This window comes from Pagrus pagrus (assembly GCF_965226575.1).
Source record: "Pagrus pagrus genome assembly, chromosome: 2".
NCBI lineage: Eukaryota > Metazoa > Chordata > Actinopteri > Spariformes > Sparidae > Pagrus > Pagrus pagrus.
In genome coordinates, this window is record NC_140186.1 from 24,240,592 (window position 1) to 24,261,287 (window position 20,696).

The window sequence follows — 20,696 nt, forward strand, 5'->3', positions numbered from 1 at the left end:
ACAAAATCCTCCCGTTTTATAGCAACTTCCCATTGCCTCCTCAAGCCTGTATCACTGGGAAACCTTCAAAATGTGAAGAAACAACAAAACAAAACAGCAAGAGACAATGAGAGAGAATATCAGTTCCTGCTGTAATAACGTTACACGTCAGTGACGTTAGTTACGATGACAAAATGTTATAAATGGTAAAATAACCAAAATTATTGTTCAATCTTACTTGTGGAGGTAATCCCACGTGATCTGGTGTCAATACTACACCGGTTATTGCAACCGTAAGCTGCACAAAACACCGGCATAGTTGCTCGCTCTCCGTTGACTCCAATTGACTCTGGTGCTAGCCGAGAGTGAGGAGACCCATCCAATATGGCGGCGACGCTGGTTACGTTCCAGCACGTCATGCGGCGTCTATGTATATATGTCTATGGCTATTCCCCTCTGAGTCCGGGCTCGTCCGTTATCAACATCCGGGGTCAAACTAGCAGTAGCAGCTACAGGTAAACAAGCCGGGCTGTCGCGGGTGCGCGCGCAGCTCAGAGACGACATCTTCCAGGTCAGAGGTAGTAGATCAACCTACAGACCCCGGATGTTGACAACAGACGAGCCCGGACTCAGAGGGGAATAGCACTAGCATATCGTAACAAAATATTGGTGAAATGAACTAGTTTCGTGGCAGATAATGCGTTATATAGAGGCTGTGTGTCGATGCCCCGTCACTCGCATTATATGGATATATCGGCGCTACATTGGATCTAATTTCGTCCGAACGACGCCGAATGACACCAGAGTTATCTGGGTGAGTAAATGATCATGTATTTAGCTAGAAATAAGGTCCAGGTTGTAAAAAACGGTAGTTATCCTTTAAGAAATCACTGTTAGTCTGGGCCAGTGAAGCCCATGAGGACAATGTATTTGATTTAATTTGCCCATAAACCACCCATTGCAAGATTTGACTTTTGAACTTTATAGAAATGTAAAACAGCATGTCCATACAAACCTCTCCACTGGGCACTTTTCACACTCAAAGTCTATTTTGATTAAGTTGGTTGGAGCATTTTTTTTTTTCTGATTAGGCTATTATTCTAGTTATTATAAGAATATTATGGTCCATGTAAACACAGCTACTGAATAAAGTGTATTGTGCCTGACGAGTTCAAGACAGGGTGATGACACATGCCAGACTGGCAACACCACAAACCTGTTTCATTGTTTGAACAAAATAATCAGTAAGAGCATGCAGAAAGTAAGATATTACAATTACAAACTAGTGTCGAAAGTGGACACTCAGTAATGATTTTTCTATTGTCTATTTATCTTGATTAGATTGTCAGCCCAATATTTTTACAAAATGTTTCAAACCATCTGTACATGCTGCTGACCATAATTAAGATATTTAATTTTTATTAATTGTTTTATTTGTTGGTATAATCCTTTAAAAAGTTTGGATCCTAAGCCATCCTAAGCACACTGCAGCACTTAATATGTTTTTATTTTGATGAGGCAACAGGATTGAAAGGGGGTCTATGACTATTTTCACATTAAAAAGATTTCATCATTAACATTTTATTTAATGTCTTACCTCAGACTAATTAAATGTTCTGCTGTTTAGACACTGTTTCTCACGTTGAAACAATAAATAATACTTCAAAAACGACAATCAATTGTCTCTGCACCTCAGCAGCAAAAAATAGATCTTAAACAAGAAATAATGATTTGACTTTTTTTGTGATAGTAATCAACTTTTATCATTGTAACATTTTTTGCAATATTGCCCAGCCACATGAAGGGATCGTGACATTATGTGTGTGTGTGTGTGTGTGTGTGTGTGTGTGTGTGTGTGTGTGTGTGTGTGTGCGTGCGTTGCAATGCATGATCACATGAACCGACATTGTGAGATTCATTTTATTTTCGTCAAGAGAAGGCATTTGACTAAATGGAAACAGGATTATGGTGCCACATGCATCTATCTTTTGGCGACTGTACATGTACATAACACATTGTGACAGTACTTTTCAGTATGTAACCAGACAGGGGTTCCCCTCTCTTCTCATTATTATTCTCCAGAGGGATGGAGACAATAGCCAGACCAATATGTCGCAATTTGCACAAAGAAGGAATAATACATGTGTTAAAGAACATAAGGTTTCACTATATGCAGATGATATGCTTCTTCATATATTAAAACCTATGCCATGTCTACCAAAGTTCTATGAAGTACTGGAGAGATTTCGTCAAATTTCCGGCTGTAAGGTTAACGTAGAAAAAAACATCTCTATGTTGTGTTGTTTGATTCAGAAAAAAATATTATTTTTTTAATTTACATTTTGTAAGAGGCTACTGCACATGCTACATGGCATTCCTTCCTGTCAAACCAGTTTAGCCAATAAAACCACACAATTTCACTTACACACAGTTTAATTTTTTATTTGCAAAGTGGTTTCACAAAAGCTTAAAATGCCTCCTTTACTACTGCTACAGTTGCATGTATTGTCTGTATGAGTTGTCATATATTCTGAATCACAGCGGATTTGAAATTTGATTCATTTTATATTGTTAAACTTCCTGTGCATCACTTAGTGACCTTAACATTCTTAAACTTCATTAAAAATTAACTTCTCGTTGATCTTATCAAATATCTTTATACAGTAATCAACACACCAGTAGGCAATATTGGTCCATCTTTCTTTTAGGGCTCGGCAATATGTTATCTCTTGTTATCCTAATGAGACTATGTGCCGTCTGAGATTTTTTATGTCGTATAATCGTATTGTATATTGTGATATGGCATAAGAATTTTCTTTTCATGGGTTTAAAGGTGGCATTTCAGTATGATGTAATTTTCTGACCTTACCAGGCTTGTTCTAATACTTGTCTTTACCCACTTGGTCATTATATATATTATATTATTTCAAACTATTGTGATTATATATTGTATATTCACAGCAATGAAGGCTTTACAAACGGAGAAAGCAAAATGAAATCGATTTGAAAGGAAAATTTTATTTCCGAGAGTTTACCTAGTGCTCACATCCAAACAGTGCATACTGCAGGACCAGCTCCTCCATGCCCAAACAGGTAGGTCTGTGTATGTCAGTCTGACACTCTGCTTCTGTGGGCCAGTACTCCATCCAGGTTCTCTTACTGAGTACATACTGAAACCTGAGGAGAGCAAAAGGAAAAACACCTTGGGCCTTCATGTGGTCTTTAACACACTGCAACATTACAAAAAAAAAAAAAAAAAACTGTCTCTTTAATCACTCTGACTGACTTTGATTCAGAAAGCAGTAAAACAGATATAAAGTTTGATGGAGACAATATTATGATGGGATGCACTCACGACACACATGCACATTCACTCAAAGAACAAACTTACGATTCATTTTGGTCATCTCTGTGAATATCTTTGGATGTCCCCATGATAAGGTAGGTTTTGCCTTTTGTCAGATCTAAAGACTCCCTGCAGTGCTGATAACTGAGGAAAGCACGCAGGTGATTCTGGGGACCCACATCTTTACTTCCTGTGATCAAAATGCAGAAGAAGAGAGATAAGATGCTTAAGGATTAAATGCATAGCTAAAGGTGCAGTACAAAACATTAATGTTGTGTTCCCACATATTCCAAGTGGAATCACACTTAAAAAAATGGTTTAACATTTAGTAAATATGAAGCTACAGGCAGCAGTTTGCTAACTTAGCTTAGCATAAAGACTGGAATAAGTTAGATGAGAAATCTAAACTTGTTTGTTTAATGCATACAAAAAATTAACTTTGGGGGCATCCTGGTCGCTCAGTTGATTTAGCATGCACCCAATGTACAAAGGCTCTGTCCTCACCGCAGCGGCCCAGGGTTGGAATCTGACCTGACAAGTTCACCATTCATGGGTGGCAGGGGCGTAGCAAGCTTTTCCAAAGTGTGGGGGATGGATGTGGTCTTTCCAGTTAAGAGAACTTACTCCAGATGCCTTAACATTTGCATTCCCTCCTGCTCAAATCTTTCTCTAAACTGCATGTCAACAACATCCAGAACTTTGTAGAATTCAGTCCTGTAGTAGTCAGAAGGGGACGCATGTACATGTGCAGAAGCACTACCTGTGAAGCGCTGAGGTGGGATTTGGACATGAGGAAAGGCAATAGGAGTGAGATGGAGTGTCTCACACATCCTTGTTGCCTCTCATTGACCCATTCACACACGTACAAATATATCTTGGAAACAGACGGGTACCAAAAACAACGTCTGTAACATTCTCTGATGATTATAAACGTTAAATACTCCTTATATGTTCAGTATACAGGTAGGCACCAAACCCACATATGTATTTTTCTAATGTTTTTATGAGTGTTTACAGCCATAGACATGACATATATATACATATGTTCTTCAATGTGCTTCCTTGTACATACAGCTGTATAGATATAAGTATGTATATATGTTCTTCAGTGACCTGCTCTATGTAAAAGCCAGACGGCCAATTGCAGTGTCTTATTTTTTGATTTTTGATTTGCAGGCTTTGTTATTTTTTTGTCTCCATGATTGTCATTTTTAGTAGTTAAAATCACTGGATATAAAAACGATTCATCAGAATCAGTTAAATGTAAAATGCAATGTAAACGTCAGTGCTTTTTATTCCCACAGACATCACATTTACATGTCAGGATCTGGTTATTATAGACACAGATTCAATATTTATCATCACAGCAACAGAGTTACATACATTGGCAGCTGTAAACACACATACGTGGGTTTGGTGCCTACCTGTTTACTAAACATATAAGGAGTAGTTAACGTTTATAATCATCAGAGAACGTTACAAATTGTTTCTGGTTCCTGTCTGTTTCCCAGATATATTCGTGTGAATGTGTAAATGAGAGGCATTAACTTATAGCACTTTGTAGAAGGAGCTTTATAAAGTTCACTCCATGACTTCGATGTACGATTCACTGCTCAGTGAAGCGTCTATGTATATGTATATCTATGGCTAGTTCCCGCCTCCTCAGCACGAGCTGAAGGATAAATCTAACACAGCAAGAGAGGCGGGACTTAAGGCAGAACAGCCAATCATCAGCCGGTCACACTGAAAGTCGGTGTCATATTTGAAGCAACGACAGGAAAGGGAGGGGGAGAGGAGGCATCCGCAGCGCAGACAGAGAGCGGCCAGAGAAACTGAGCGACTGTAGTGAGGCGTTTGTGCAAAACTGCAGAAAAAGTGGGTGTTAAAACACCCACATCCCCCACGGTTGCGATGCCCCTGATGGTTGGTTATGTACTGGACTATTTCGTGGCCAGGACCAGTTAAAGCAACACTGGGTAGTTTTTCGATCTTAAAATAATGTTTCTAAACTCAGTTAAGTGGTAGAAAAACGGTCAATAGGATGAATGGTGACGTCTCTGCAGCCTGAGGGGGGTCGCACCGGCAGAAACCACACTGTGTAACTTCTCAGAGCGGGTAGGAACCTATCTGATGTAAAGACGTCTAGTGCGACCTGCTTTACGGCACGTTTATTCGTCGGTGGATTTAGCCAGCAGCTACTTGGATTTTTTGTAAACCAACCCCATGGCCAAGCCAGCTAAAAAAAGCCAAGAAGGTATTATCTGAGGAGGCGAAGAAAAGAAAAAGAGAAAGTGATAGAACATGAGCCGGACACAGATAAATATTAGACCAGCTTAGCTTACACTCGGAAGCTTGAGCTGAGAGAAGAAATGGGTTTCAAGAATGATGGCGACCTAGCCTAGATGCTACTGGATTTGTAAGTCATATATTACATATATACATTTTTATTATCTTACCAACTTTTACTTTGAGTTGATTTGTTGTCATGTGGTGTTTTTAATTGGGGCTCTATTTGTCCACAGTTTATAACCGTAGGAAAGCCGGGAGATAATCTAATGCTGTCTGTTTCGATAGCTTGCACATTTTCATGTACTGACTGTAAACGATGACTCACTTACTAAAACACTATGAACGTCTTGTCTTGAAAAGTTGCAGATTCCTTCGTTCATGCAGATAATCAACGTAATTGTTGAACAGTGTGGTCGGGAGGGACCGTTAGCATGCTACTTACTGTTGTCATACCGAGTTGGTTGTAGTTATTACACCAAACACAACGTCAACTTGCGATTGTATTTACTAACTCCCGGAAACGTAGTTATATTTTCAGACGTTACTAAACACATTCACGTCGTGTTTTGGAAGTAACTTAGTCGGTGCAATCACTTTAACTAACTCGGTATGAGAATAACTCTAGCATGCTAATGTGCTGTGCAGCCTTTATGCTAACAAACTACCAACTGCTATCTCTGAATCTAGCTTGTTGTTGGCACTCGATTAAGGTTTCATGTTTTTGATGTTTCCAAACGAGGCTTCGTGATTTGCCAGCTCCGTCAACAAATTCACGTGTATTCATTTTCCCCAGGGATGCTCATACAGCGACAGTATTTACAACACTGGTAACAGATAATTGCGCTTCTCAACCAGCCGGGGGTAGTAATGAGTCCAAACTACCTAGTGTTGCTTTAATTACTTGAGAATCCACTGGTTATCTGTGATGGTGGCTGGCTCGCTGTAAGCGACAGCTTTATAGTGTATTTAGTGTAAAATATGTGACTGGTGTCATCGTCTCATCTACAGTATCTTTCTGCAAGAAAGGGAAAAAAGTGTTTCCTAAAATGTCAAATATTTCCTTTGAATAACCAGGAATTTTTATTTCTAAATGCAAACAGTGTTGCCCTTAAAATTTCAGAAAGAGACAAAAAATTGCAATGTCTTCCTCTTCAAGTCACCTTAGAAACACTTAAGGGAAAACATAAGTGGATAGTACATTTTAGGCAGTTCAAACATGAATACCCACCTTCCTTGATGACTTCCAGTACCCGCATGGTGTAAATGTCAGTGGACTGACCGTCCGTAAATTCTTCCAGCCTCACTTTGTACACTGAAGACAGGCAAGTTGCAGATTGTTAGCTCACTTGCTTAACTCTCTGAAGCTTTTTTATTGTTGATAAAAGTACTCAATAAATAAATGCAGATCATTTACACTCTTACCAAAATCTATTACGCTGGTCGGAGTACTCTCACAGGCCATAGCTGTGCGCTGTTCATTGCTGATTTTGCCCTTCTTCTGCATACTGCAGTTCTCTGGGAGTATACAATAGGCACGTCGTAAGTTTACATATGAGGGAATCTGTGTCTCAATTCATCCAGTAGATTCTTCACAAGTCCCAAATATTGAGTCCGAGTCGAGTCGCAAGTCTTTTGAGGGCGAGTCTCAAGTCAAGTCTCAAGTCACTGAGGGTGCGACTTAAGTGTTAAGCTTCTGTATATGTTCTGTGTGTGCTGTGCCATCTTTTCCTGGGGTTGCTATGATCACTGAAACATGAAAACACTGAAAAAGGTCTGTTAAACCACCCGTGATGATTTGGGCCGTCAGGTTCTGTCTATCATGCCACAGGATTGGTTTGGAGAATGGAAAGAGGAAGTGGAAGTGGAAACTGATCCTGTGGCCTTGTTCATTAATCTTGAATGACTCGATCTCATGAGTCAGTCAAGAATCAATCAGTCATAAAAATGAGAATAAGACTCAGATGCCGTCTGTTGTTTTCCTTCAAAACAAATGTATGTTTAGACTGTTTAGGTCATCATGTTTACCTTCAGCACATGTGCATTCATCATTTCTACAGAGCCGCAGTAGCTGTCCATTTCTCCTCTCTGGGTGGTAGAATTTCACACACGGTGTCGCTGCAACAGGGAAAAAGACTTTTGAAAAATATTTTTGCATTAATTATTCACAGCATCATCCGTACATGTACATTAATATCTTTAAATGTGTCCTACATGTATCCTTATTTCATTTTCAGCAAGGAATAAATTGTTGAGCTGTATTACCAGAGGAAGCTGAGAACAAACACTGACTTTTATGGCTTTGGCGAACAATTGCTCATTGCACACTTGAATATGTGAGGGACTGTGTTCAAGCTAGAAAGGGGTTGTTTCACTTCACTGTTAAACTAAACTGCATAGTGAAAGATAAATAACTTCAGGGCTGAACCAGCATGTTAAAAGACACAGCTGCTCAGTACCAATATTTTTTGTCCACACACAAGATTCAACCCTGAGGTAGTCATGCCCCTTCCGGTGAACCCCCATAGGACCTTTTTTCAGGAAAAAAAAATATGTACAGTTGTGAATGAGTTGTGCCATGAATTACACAATGTTTGTCAATTTAAAAGAACATTTTCCAACTTAATAAAGTTGCAGTTTGTCATAAAACTAATGAAATATAAGACTATTAATTGTGATTTTCACAATAAATCTGTCCATATTGACAACTGTAGTTGATGATATTTACTACCTTTACAACAAACAGCAACTTAATTGTCTTTAAATTGACAAGCATCATATGTGTAATTAATGGCACAATTAAAACGGATTAAAAATGTATTTGTCTCTTCCCATTGACTACTGTCATTTTTTATATATATATGAAATAAGGTCCCATGAGGTCCACTGGAAGGGGCGTGACTTCGGAGCTCCGTAGGCAGAAAAAATGCAGTCATAACTGTAAATGTGAAACATCTTTCAGCCCAGTCACCAGGATAACATTTTAGTAGTCATATTTCCTGCACCTATTTTAGGCTACGTGTTGTATTGGCATTTTCCACAAAACGTGTCACATCACGTTCACATAACATGTTAATTAACTGGTTTTCGTGTCAAGGTGGAGGGGACATGGAAGATTTTAGATGAGGAACTGCAGTTTTTCAACACTTGTTAACGTGACACCACTGGATAGTTTTAAGGAGAACTTGTGACACCGTGTTTGTGAAAACAAAGAAAGGGATATTTTTGGTTGTGTTGTTTGGGTCATTTGCAGCTGGGTCTGTGGTGAAAAAAATAACAAAAAACAGGTGATTTTGACGAGACATGAGACATCTACATCTGTGTTTGTGACGACCAAAACACTGCTTTGTTTTGTGCTTAAACCTAACCATAAACCCCCATCCTAGGAGATTGTTTTTTAAAAGGCACAGACAAATGAAATATTTTGAGGTTCTGGCATGAGTGTTTGTTAAAGTACAGTATATCTGTAGGAGACTCACGATCGTAGTATTCATAGACAGACACAGCAGCTGGTTGTAAGACGCCCACTTTAAACCTCTGATGGATCCTAAATGTGATCTCTTCTGGTCGTGTGTGAGAAACCTGCAGAGATGTCCAACAAGGGTACAGTATGTGTGTGTGAGAGAAACAACCAAAAAAGCCCTCTACAGGTCTGAGAAGCACCACTTGGCCAGTGTCAAAAAAAAAAAAACACAATCTCAAATGTTCTTGTCAATAAAACTTAGGAAAACTAGGGGAAAAAAAGTGTTACTTTGTCCAAGTAGATGATGAGTGAGCCTCGTTCTGACAGGAGAGTGTTCATCTCATATTTTGCAACGACGCGGCCACGTCCTTTGGACAGCTACAAACACACACATACACACAAATAAATGAACTAGCAGTTTAACAGTCAGTTTTACTGGTGAGCTGACAAAGTCACGTGTTATTGTATATCCACTATATTTTAAAAGTAACTAATTAATATACTGAATAATAATATCAATAATGATTAATACTGAAATTTAAATGGTCTTGTTATCTTGCAAAAAAATACTGGAGAATATCAGATTCCCCAGATGTTCAGACAATCCGAGCTTGCTTTTCATCAAATTGACTTTAATATCTGGAATGTAAACTTAAGGAATGTATATTATTGTATAGCATCCAGCATCGTATGGGCCTTTTGATGAAAAATCATACAATACAATCTTAACATTGTATTGCCCTGCAACAGAAAAGCTAAAATTGTGCATTAATAAATTTAAAAAATAACATAAAGGTTCCTCAGTACAAATAAAATATGTTTTAAGATTTAGACTGTTGTCTGATCCTGGGTATTTTTCATGTTTGTGTAAGCTCTTACTAAGTTCAGGTCATTTGTGTTAACGGTGAAGCCAGTTAACAAGCCAATATCCAAGACTGACATGGTTGCATTGCGCTGGTTGTCCTTATACCTGTGCAGAAAAAGAACAGGATAATTTAAATTATTTTATATAAATCAAGTGAGAAAAAAGCAAAGCCCTTAATGTTTTCAAATATCATTTTGAACTATGCAGGGTGAGATCGAGCTGCAAAAAGTGGAGACAGCAGTAATATGCAACATTTCACAGGGTGCCCCCATATACAATAAAATGTTGTGAAAGTCCCCCCTTTGTTCCCCCTGTGGTAGCTAGAAACATGGTAAGTGCCCTCTCAGGTACCTTTCCAGTTCACTATAAATGTATTACGACATTTATAGTGTTGTTGCCCCTGCCCCTCAAACATTCCGAGTCCATCACTGAGTGGCTCTCTAAAAAATGTCACTGTAACACTTGTCAGTGTTAAGTCTTCACTGTACTTACAAGACCTCTATTCTCAGCCTGTATATTGTCTCATCTTCAGTGATTTCATCTGCAGAAGCAAAACATTTGATCAGCATTTACCTTGTGTTTCTCCTAAGAAAAAATATTTGGCTGAGGAAAAAACAAACAGACAAAAACAGAACAAGCGCTACTACTACTGCTTAAATGAAAACCAACTGCAAACAGAAAGACAGGAAGAGCCAGAGGACACCAAATTACCTGGGAGGAGCTGCACTGACAAGTTAAACTTCTGACATTCACTCTCCATTTGTGTAGGCAGAGCGTAGTACAGGGACACCATCTGTCATAGAGATAAAAGTTCATCTTAAAGCAGTGAGTTACCATCAGGGCCTCAGAGAGGGTTGGAGGAAAATTCAAAATCAAATTTTGTAAAAAGAAAAAAATTATATTTGTATTTATATTCTCAAAATCATTACGAGCCCCAACAGCGTCATGACCTCACCTGACCACTGATTGCTCATCTAATAATGTAGTAATGACAAATAGTCATTGTTCAGAACGTCTACATGTTGACAGGCATCGGAGCTGATGTGATCCCATCGCAATATGGCCTTATTTAAAATCTAAATGTTTCAAGTCAAAATAAAAGTAGAAATGGACCCTCCAAACTCCACCACAATTAGTAACTCCCAATCCCTCTTGAACACTCATATATAGGCTGTGTCTCAATTCAGGGGCTGCAGCCTTCAAGGACGCGGCCTTTGCGGCCCACGAAGGCCGGGTCCTTCGGAGAGACCTTGAAGGCCTCGTCCACTGTTGTTAAATGGGACCGTCTAGCTGTTGGAGCATTTCCTGGTTGGCCACCAGATGTTCCTGCCCTTACCCTTACGTCATGATTATGAATGAAGAGATGCATTAAAGTCTATTTTGGTTCAAATCTATCAAACGTGTGCATTTATTTGTGTGTGTACGCAAATTAACGACAAAATCTAAATTGAATTATCAACATTACAAAATAAACATTAACCCATTGGTGAATAACAACTATATTTGCCATAGCCTTACCAGCGTCACGTATTTTAACTGAAAGTAAAAATGTGGAGGTTTTATAGTCCCTTGAAGTTTAACATATCTGGCGTTGGATGTTCAAATGACTAAAAACTGAGTATAAACCCATTACTTAAATTTGAATGTCATGTCTGCGCCACTTGATGTCGCCATTTTCTCTTGCTTCCTCTTCTGTTCCGGGACTGAGCAGCGGTGCGCAAAGGATCTTGGGATATGGGAGGCCGCGAAGGATAGTTGCGGTGCATCCTCCGAAAAGAAGGAAGGGCAGGCTGCATTTGTGGGCTGCATTTGAAGGAGCCTTCCAATTGGGACAGCCTTCGCGCGGCGTTGTGACGTAATTTCCCTTCAAATGCGCCCTTCGTGGGCTGCAGCCCCTGAATTGAGACACAGCCATGTTATTGTAGACTATCCTAGGGAGACTACAGGTGTTTGCCTTATGGCTTTGTCCATTTTGAATCTGATGAAGACACAGTAGTGTGGAACGTCTGTCTGATGTTTTAAAAGCTGGACATGAATCAATGTGCGGACCTCAGGATCTTACCTCTGACAGGACAAGGATCAAGAACTGCAAAAAAGGTCTATTATGAATCTTTCTATAATTTATATTATTTATTTGTTAAACTCATCACAATGTCATAACAATGTAAAGTCTATGGGCTGAGCAGGAACTCGCAGATTGGGCCAGCGGGGGGAAACTATACAGCGCATATTCAATGGGCTGCAAAACCAGGAAGTAAATGTGGAAAATCAGGAAACTTTTTTGGCATATGTGCTAGGCGAGTAATTCTCATTTGTTTGAAAGAGGGCCATCTTTGCGTGTGGTATCCAGTTCTTTTATATAAATCTATGGCCTTGTGCGACTAGCTCACTAATAGCTTTAGAAATATATCCGTCTTCAGTCTTCAGTCACGCACGAGTGCACAGGCAGAGTTAGTGCAGGCAAGCAGGTTAGTAGAAAGAAAGGTATCCTGTCTAATGATTTCATATGGGTCAAACAACATATTTGGATCAGCTTATTAGAGGCCTGCTACAGCCACAGATACTGTATTTTTTTCTTTTGTTTGTCAGAGCTTTTGCTTTATTGATCGCTGTCGACATGTTAAGAGATTTTCTACAAATACAACAAGAAAGGCTTCTAGCAGAACCTACCAATCCTAGCTTAAACAACTAACCTTTAACAAAAAAATGCAACTGGTTATCTAACTGGTATCTTTTGCAACATTAAGACATTGGAAAGTCATTTCCATCAAAATGATTTTGAAAAAATCAGTCATATTGTGGAAAAAATTCCAATTCACAATTTACAGAGCTTAATGAAAATGGTATTTATGAAACAATGCAAACCAGATAATAAAATGTCAAACAAAAAAAAGTGTTACTTACTGTCACCGTTGCTTCTCCACTTCCCATGGCCGTCACCTTTACATCCTTATTTATACCATTGAACTGTTGAGATTTAAAATATGTGTCACATGTTTAAAACAAACACCTTCATACACATGCAAGAGTAAACAATCAGTAGGAATCATGTCTGTGATTACTAGATCATTACGCATGCACAGACTGACTTTGTAGCTCAAAGTGTGTGTGTGTGTGTGTGTGTGTGTGTGTGTGTGTGTGTGTGTGTGTGTGCGTTCTCACTTGAAATGTTCTCGTGGTGTGGTGGTTTTCACGGTTGAAGTTATACTTGTTAGACCTTGACCTCTCTGTCAATAGGATGTCCACATCCAGATCATACTCTTGTTCTTCAGCACTGGCCCAGTACTCAGCTACAGCTTGGTACACCATTATAGTAGCCTGGAATGAGGGACATCATCAATAGCTTGAGCCCGTATTAAAGCACAACAGCAATAGAAAGCATTAATATAGACACATAAATGCTTCCAGACAGAGAGAGGAGAGAGGCCCGTGTTACCTGAGTTGATCCATAACCTCCGCCGACCTTCTGCTGTTGGTTGAACCATCTGACAACAGGTCGGGTGTCTTCAAAGGCCTTTATTGACAAAAGGCAGGAATATAAAAGTCCAGATTTATTACCAATTGAAAGAAATTATTTATTCTTTTAAAGTTAGAAACATGAGGTCTACTGACTTTGGTCTTCCCTGGATTTGATCTCTTGCACCAAAATTAGGTTGACATTTTTATTGACGTAAGTGAATTATCTTTACAATTCTCAATTCTAAGGACTCAAAGGAATCCCCTTCATCTTCATTTTGTGTCTCACTATGGGTGCGCTCCTTGTGTGCCCTAATCAGAAAGTCTTTATTACTTCACGCCAGCCCATGGACTGGTCCGGATGACGCATATGTCATTGGCCACCCTGCCGTCCTTCTATACAAAGCGCTGACATGCCATTATTCTCCATTCAAAAACCTCTTCTAGTTTCACAGTGGCCAAACCCACACCGGAACAGCCACTTGCACTCGAGCACAGCAGTCAGCTAGGAGCAATTCTAGCTGTCTACCCCGAGCTAGCGGTCGGAGTAGCAATACTCAATGCCAACCAAGAAAGGTAAGTAGGTAGGTCCCAAAACTCAATAAAACCTCAGCCCTGTGGAGTAGCAATGCTTCCAAGGGTCAGCATTAACACCAGCTACACGGAGCAACATCGGTGTCTAACTCACTAGCCTCTAGTCAGGAACATGCCTTGACCAACCTTCTACTCTGTTAAAGTAGAAAGTAACATGGATTGTGGCTCTATTGAGTGTTTTTATTAGCATTGTCACGCACACATAAGCACATAAGAGGGACATGCTCACCTTGGCCTTGATCTGAGCAAGAAGAGCGTAAGCTGTGGCCTCCAGTGTGTAAACACGTCCCTTAGGTACAGGCCAGTGAGACAACTCTGAGGAGAGAGGACACGCAGACAGGCACACACACACACACACGCACACACACACACACACACACACACACACACACACACACCATTTTATATCTATTCAAGTGACAAGCTTCATTGACTATGAAGTCACATACAATACATAAAAAAAACACACAAAAACACACAAAACAAGCACACAGTGCATTTTGTTTCTGGTGATCATGTTAAGGAGTATAGTGTGAGGGAGTATAGTGTGAGGAAACCTGGGGAGACAAAGTTGTAGAGGATCTCCCGGTTAAGTTTGTTTTCATTGGCCAAGGCGTACGATGTCATTGCAACAGCATAGGGGTTTGTGAGGCTGGACAGACGCGCCTCCAGGTAGGCCACCGCTTTGTCTATACTGCCTGGCAGACTCTGGACAGAAGGAAAAGGCAGCTAATGACGAGAGATAACCATGTCCAGAGGCTTAGAGAGAGACAGAGAAGCAGAGTACAGATCCAGCTCTCGTATTTGCAGTCCTGGCTGTTATTGATTCTTGTGACTATCTAAAATGAATACCTAGGTGGGCTCATTCTGGCAGTCAGAATAAATATCGAAGTATTTACTTGTATACTGTTCTGTAATTTAATGTAACAGGAAAACTGACTAGTAGGCCTTTTTCAAAAAGCAGAGGGCGGGAATCAGTAAAGGATAAAATAAAGAGAAGGAGGTAGAAACAATGCATGCAGGTGAGGTACTCACACTGACAGCGGCAGCACATAGTGAGCGTGACTCCTGCATGGCAATGAGACAGAAGGCCGTCATGGAGGCGTCTGAATTTGTTCCGTGCATATCACCCTACACAAGTACACGTGTTAGATGGAGTCTTATTTGTTGCACCAGGTTGATGAACTGCTGTCATTAAAATCAGTGCACATACAATCATATCTCGGTGGATCACCGTTCCAACTTCTCTAAACATGCCATCAAGTTGCTGTGTGTTGAGAGTCAGAAACTTGATAGCATCACAGATGATGTTCCTTTGCAGTGTCACCAGATTGTTGGCCATGGCAAACACCTTGGTGACATAAGCTGTCAGCCTTAGAGAGGAGAGAGGGTGTAACAGTCTCACATTTGCTTCATGTTATTTATTTGTACGTGATATACATCCAACCCTCTAACCATTAAAGGAGTTAAAGACATTCATGTACAGTGTCATTGATATATGGATGGCTCACCAGGTGCTACTTTGGTGGTTGGGGAACACAGCAAAAGACCCATCATTTTTTCGGTAGGCAAGCTCGTTCTGGTAGCCTGGACACGAAGAACACACACAACCTTTTTACTGACTGAATTTAATCTACTGGATGCATTTTTGAGAAGTCCTAAATTTACAGTTAAATTGGGTTACTCAGTTAAAAAAAAAGAAAGGGTAGCCTACCAACTTTGATGTGCTGAAGGGCTTCGTTACGTTTCTCAAATCCCACAGTTTCCCACTGGTTGGTTTTGTCCAAATACATGGTTGCAATGACAGGTAGAGTCATGTGGATCATGTTTGCCTCTCCATCACCTGAGGGCCTGTAGATCAGACTACCCATTGATGTCCCGCTGATGGTGCTCTCCACCAGTGCACTGATCGGCTCTCCTCCTGAGTGGATGCAGATAAAGAGCCCCTCTTCAAGATGATCATTTGCAACTTTTGACACAGGCAACTTTGACAACAACTTTAATGCAAAACAGAATTCACAGGCACTCTATCACACTGACGGGCGTCATAGAGCGCGATTAATCTGCCTTATTTTATTTTTAAAAAATGCGTTATTTTTCTTTATAACATATAGAAAAATCTATATATTATATTGACAGTTCTAGTTTTTGACGTTTAAAATGCTTAATATTGTGGTGGCCAATGTTGGATTTTTGTTGAGATTCTCTGTGGTGTAGGGCCTTTAGAAAACTTTTGACAACATGATCAACAAAAGTAGTAGAATTTGATGTACTGCAGTTTAATTAGAATTTTTTAGAAACTATCAGCTATTTTTTCACTTCATTAATCAGTCTTTCTGCTGTCTCTGTGTAATAATACATTTTATTCAATCTGTACCCAGTATTGTCCTTGTCGGTATCTACAGCTGACATGGGGTGCAGCTGTAGTGGAAAGTCCCACAGTAAAGGCTTTTACAAACTATGCAAATAATTCTAACGTCAATGTTTTTAAGATAAGTACTTGCACACAGAAAGTTAATATCACACAGTGAGAAAGTGACGCCATTGTGTAATTTATTTGTCACTTCTTCGGTGTGGGAGGCTTTAAGAGACAGGGACTGCATCCTGCTTACGCAGATCACTTATGGTGTTCACACACACACTCTTCAAAACCAATTAGAAGATTGTTATAATTTTGCTGCTTAGTATATACTGCATGCAAACTCTGTAAAACCAAGGAAAGCTGTTGAGACTATGGCTAAACTCTTCCAGCGTGATGCCACAGCTGGCTGTGTGACCATGGCGACCACACGGACACACAGGAAGTACTGTAATTTTACTGAGATCTGCTCACCTGTCACAGAGATCATTGTGCTAGCAGGTGAGTTTGGAATCAAATCTCTCAGAGGAATTTGACTGTTGATAATTACCTCTTGTTTACCGCCTAAAGGGAGAGACAGGTGGCAAATTAGGGATGAACAAATAAAAACATTACAATTTTTGCTTGTTACAGCGACTTCAATAGCACACTTACCCACACCTCTATTAGCAGGGTCTAGTGTTATACTCATTGGGGATTTTATCAGGACACCTTCAGGCTAAAAAAACAGCAGTTAATAAACACATCAGAAATAACTCATAAGTAAACGTGTGTGACAAAAAACAATGAGGCATGCATGTTAAAATACTTCTCACTCTCAGTTTTTTCATCTTTCTGAAATTGAGCGTCAAAAAACGTATAATTTTCAACCTTGAATTCTCATCAGTCTGATGTTGCAGCTGGTTTAAAATGGCCACACATGCATCCAAATCAGAAAGTTAAAGGTCTGAGATAGAAATGTAAAGTTTAAATCATATACTATTTTATTGTTAATCTTGAACGCAATAAGATAACATTTCAGAGAGTGTTTCTCTTACCACCACCCTCAGTGTCTTCATGATCCCATCACTGAGTGAAGAGTCTTTAACAGCTGCTTTAACCTGTATGAGGTATTGTCCTTGCTTCATGGGAATAATGATGAAAGGTACAGATCGTGTAGTTTGGGGCCCAACTTTGACTTCCTGACGATACTTCCCATGGTTAGAAGCTGAACTGCACACATCTACCTCCTCTAACAGATCCACACGCACCTTGAAACAGGTCAAGTTGGAAAACGAAAGAGACTGACATTTAGATGTTGACAAATCATAATTAAAGAGGAGAAAATTAAAAAGTTGATGTTTCCAAAATGCATGGGTCACTGAATGGTTCAGATTGTTAATACTGATAAATATATTATCAGAGAGAGTGGGAGGGAGGGAAAGAAAAAGAGGCTGCTGGAAAAATACTGCCCTCCACCTGTCGTGTTTTCTTTTCATGCCTGTGATCTATTCTACGGATACAGACTTTGAAACTGTATTGTTAAAAAAAACAAACAGGCGGGAATCTTTAGCTGATTTCGCTGCTTACACGAGCGCTAAAATAAAAAGCAAGAAGTTCCACCACGCACAAGAGGTTTGACATGAGTAATCTAATACTGCTTTCAGTCATTAGTGGCTGCAGACAGACAGAGCTGGACTTGTTGCTGTTGTATAGTTATAATAATGTCTCTGGTTCAGCTTATGTTAGCTTGACGTGCTGTTACTGTTCTGAGTTGTGTGCAAACTTGACTGACTTGACTGCTGCACTCCAAAAATGCCTCAGCATGCATGTTAACTTCAAGACACAAGTTTTCAAGACAACATCGTTGTGACGTGCCAAGTCTTGTTTGTAGTTAGCAGTACATTATATCTGGCAAATTGTTGCAGAAACCAGGTATTTGTATTTATGACAGCTGTGTTGCACTCAAACAGTTAGAGGGCGTCAAATTGCACAAAATACAGATAACTACATAATGTTGCTTTAAGCTCCATACTCAATGTAAAATATGACAGTGATATTGATGTTCTTCTCTTACTCTTCGAGAGAGTACAGTATTTTAATAGTAAACCCTGCCATCTGTCCTTCAACACAAGAGCTGAATAGCTCAGACTCACAGTGATAGGATCTGGGCTGTAGTTATGGAGGATAGCCTTAATTTCCAGCTGCTCTCCCCGGACAGCAGAGTACGGCAGTTTGAGATCAATGAAGAACTCCTTCCGCACAATGACCTCTAATGGATCAGCCACACAGATACCTTCAAGTCAAAAAGAAACGTGAAATTAAACAAAATGAAAAGAAAGATGGGAAATAAAAGGTAGAGTGGAGAAGTGAGAAGTGTTTAAGGGCGCTTTCACACCGCTAATTCTATTATTTGGTCCGCACCAGGCAGTAAAATTGTTACATTGTAGCATAAAAATGCTCACGGTGAGCATTTGTGCAATTTTATAGGTTCAAACATGTACACGTTTGTGTTGATCAGCTGTGCGCTGGTATAACACAATACAGCTGATCAACACAGCACATTGTGATAAAAAAAGCGCAAGAATGTTCTTCTGGTTCTGACCTTACAACCCAGTGGATTGCCTATGTGGTAAGGTGAGGTGGCAAAAGTAAACTACTACAGATCGATTTTTAATCGCGATGTGATTAAGGGCTGCGCAGTCACACTCGCAGCCTCACAAGCGGAGCAGTGCAGCGCAAACGTGGTTTAACTGAGTGGCTTAGGAATCACAAAATGACTTACTTTAACAAATTTTGTTATTTTATTTCATGAAAATTCATAAAATATCCCTTTTATGAGGATCACAGTCAGAAAAAAATTACATAGCCTAATTATGTTAGTAGCAGCTGCATCATAACGATATCCAAGCAGCACGCCTATTAAGCTGTAGCCTATAACCTATTAATTGATGGACATAAATTGTGCTATTTTGCCTTAATAATAATAAGCAAAAGTGGGAAAAATGACTCACCATCTTCAACATCTGGGTCAGATGTGTGGGTCACATCCAATGAGGTTTATACTTGAGTTGGTCCAGGTTAGCGTTCTCACCAGAGGCACCGCACCAAAGATTGGCATTTGGTGCGGAATCAAGCGGACCGAGACCACCCCTTTTTGGAGGTCTCGGTCCGCTTGATTTAGTGCACACCTGAGTGTGATTGATGCTTTCACACCGACGAAAACGAGCTGAACTAATAGCTTTTGGTTCGAATGGACTGTTTAGTGCGCACCAACTGCTGTTGGTGTGAAAGCGCCCTAAAATAGGGCTGCCCCGAAATAGTCGACTAAGCACTGGTCGACCAAAAAATCATTAGTTGACCAAAATTTAATGGATCGATTGGATGCAGGAAAAAAAAACAAAAAGCATTTGGAGCCGTGTCTTGTCAAAATTAAGTCAAAATCTTTGTGACTGGCGGCTGGCCTTTGTATAAAAGGCTGGAGGGCTTTTAATTTGAAGGGCCAGATACAGGAAGTCGTGACACTCACTTACTGTCAGTGGGTTTTTTTAACACGACAGGTCCCTTCGACATCACGGTTAGACAGTTAACAATTAATAGCCAACCATGTCGGGAAAGACGTCTAAAATATGGGATCATTTTGAAAAGAAGGATGACCCCAAGAAGGTGACATGCAAACTTTACAAGGAAAACTTTGCCTATCACTCCTCCACGACTAACATGATGTACCACCTTAAACATGTAAGTAGCCTAGCTACCTGCCCATGGCGGCCCAAGCGTTTAAAAGCAAAGATAAATACATTTTATTATTGTTATATGCACTAGTATTAGACTATTCGTGTGTACTGGGGAAGCTAAACTATCCAGCTCACTGTGTTTTACTTATTGTGTAAATCTCTCTACAGGCGCATCCACTTTACTGGGGAGAATATTACTATTATTTTTAAAATACATATATATAAACATATATATATATATATTTATGCGTCGCTTAGTTGACTAATCGCTCTAAATGATAACCACTGGTTGACCAAGAAAATCCTTGGTCGAGGGCAGCCCTAGTTTAAAATGACCGAAGTGTTACGGCCTGTCAAGTTCTGTGGTGGATTTTTGTGTTTTTGGTGTTTTTTGTGTTTTGTTGTGCTTGCAGAAGTGCACTGAGAGGCTGGGTGGAGTTTGACCTCACCAGAGTGACGCTTAGGTACACCTGCAGCAGGTTGGCAATCAGCGCCTGCTTAGAAGTCCTGGTCTTCATGCTACATGCTGCCAGATGATTTCGTCAAATCGATGTGGTACATGGCTCCTGCTAGTAGCTTCACAAAGCCTCTTGTCAGAGATTTCTGTGTCTTCTTGTGGAAAACTAATTGTC

At 39.9% G+C, this 20,696-nt stretch overlaps 1 protein-coding gene across 1 annotated transcript in view; it reads right to left on the reverse strand.

Annotated features, from left to right (window-relative positions):
- Positions 1–3,014: 3,014 nt before the first annotated feature.
- LOC311250386 (complement C3-like) overlaps positions 3,015–20,696 on the reverse strand; it is a gene marked incomplete at both ends in the record, with an annotated part of 29,985 nt that continues 12,303 nt past the window's right edge. The window contains 23 exons of the mRNA XM_084342022.1: positions 3,015–3,156; positions 3,371–3,515; positions 6,843–6,926; positions 7,037–7,129; positions 7,640–7,729; positions 9,091–9,193; positions 9,363–9,452; positions 9,954–10,044; positions 10,432–10,480; positions 10,651–10,732; positions 12,844–12,906; positions 13,102–13,257; positions 13,376–13,453; positions 14,219–14,304; positions 14,547–14,697; positions 15,025–15,120; positions 15,203–15,362; positions 15,501–15,576; positions 15,704–15,910; positions 16,823–16,912; positions 17,003–17,066; positions 17,386–17,598; positions 18,484–18,623. Of these exons, the coding sequence (XP_084198148.1) occupies positions 3,015–3,156; positions 3,371–3,515; positions 6,843–6,926; positions 7,037–7,129; positions 7,640–7,729; positions 9,091–9,193; positions 9,363–9,452; positions 9,954–10,044; positions 10,432–10,480; positions 10,651–10,732; positions 12,844–12,906; positions 13,102–13,257; positions 13,376–13,453; positions 14,219–14,304; positions 14,547–14,697; positions 15,025–15,120; positions 15,203–15,362; positions 15,501–15,576; positions 15,704–15,910; positions 16,823–16,912; positions 17,003–17,066; positions 17,386–17,598; positions 18,484–18,623 (2,549 nt within the window). The remainder of the gene's footprint in view (positions 3,157–3,370; positions 3,516–6,842; positions 6,927–7,036; positions 7,130–7,639; positions 7,730–9,090; positions 9,194–9,362; positions 9,453–9,953; positions 10,045–10,431; positions 10,481–10,650; positions 10,733–12,843; positions 12,907–13,101; positions 13,258–13,375; positions 13,454–14,218; positions 14,305–14,546; positions 14,698–15,024; positions 15,121–15,202; positions 15,363–15,500; positions 15,577–15,703; positions 15,911–16,822; positions 16,913–17,002; positions 17,067–17,385; positions 17,599–18,483; positions 18,624–20,696) is intronic.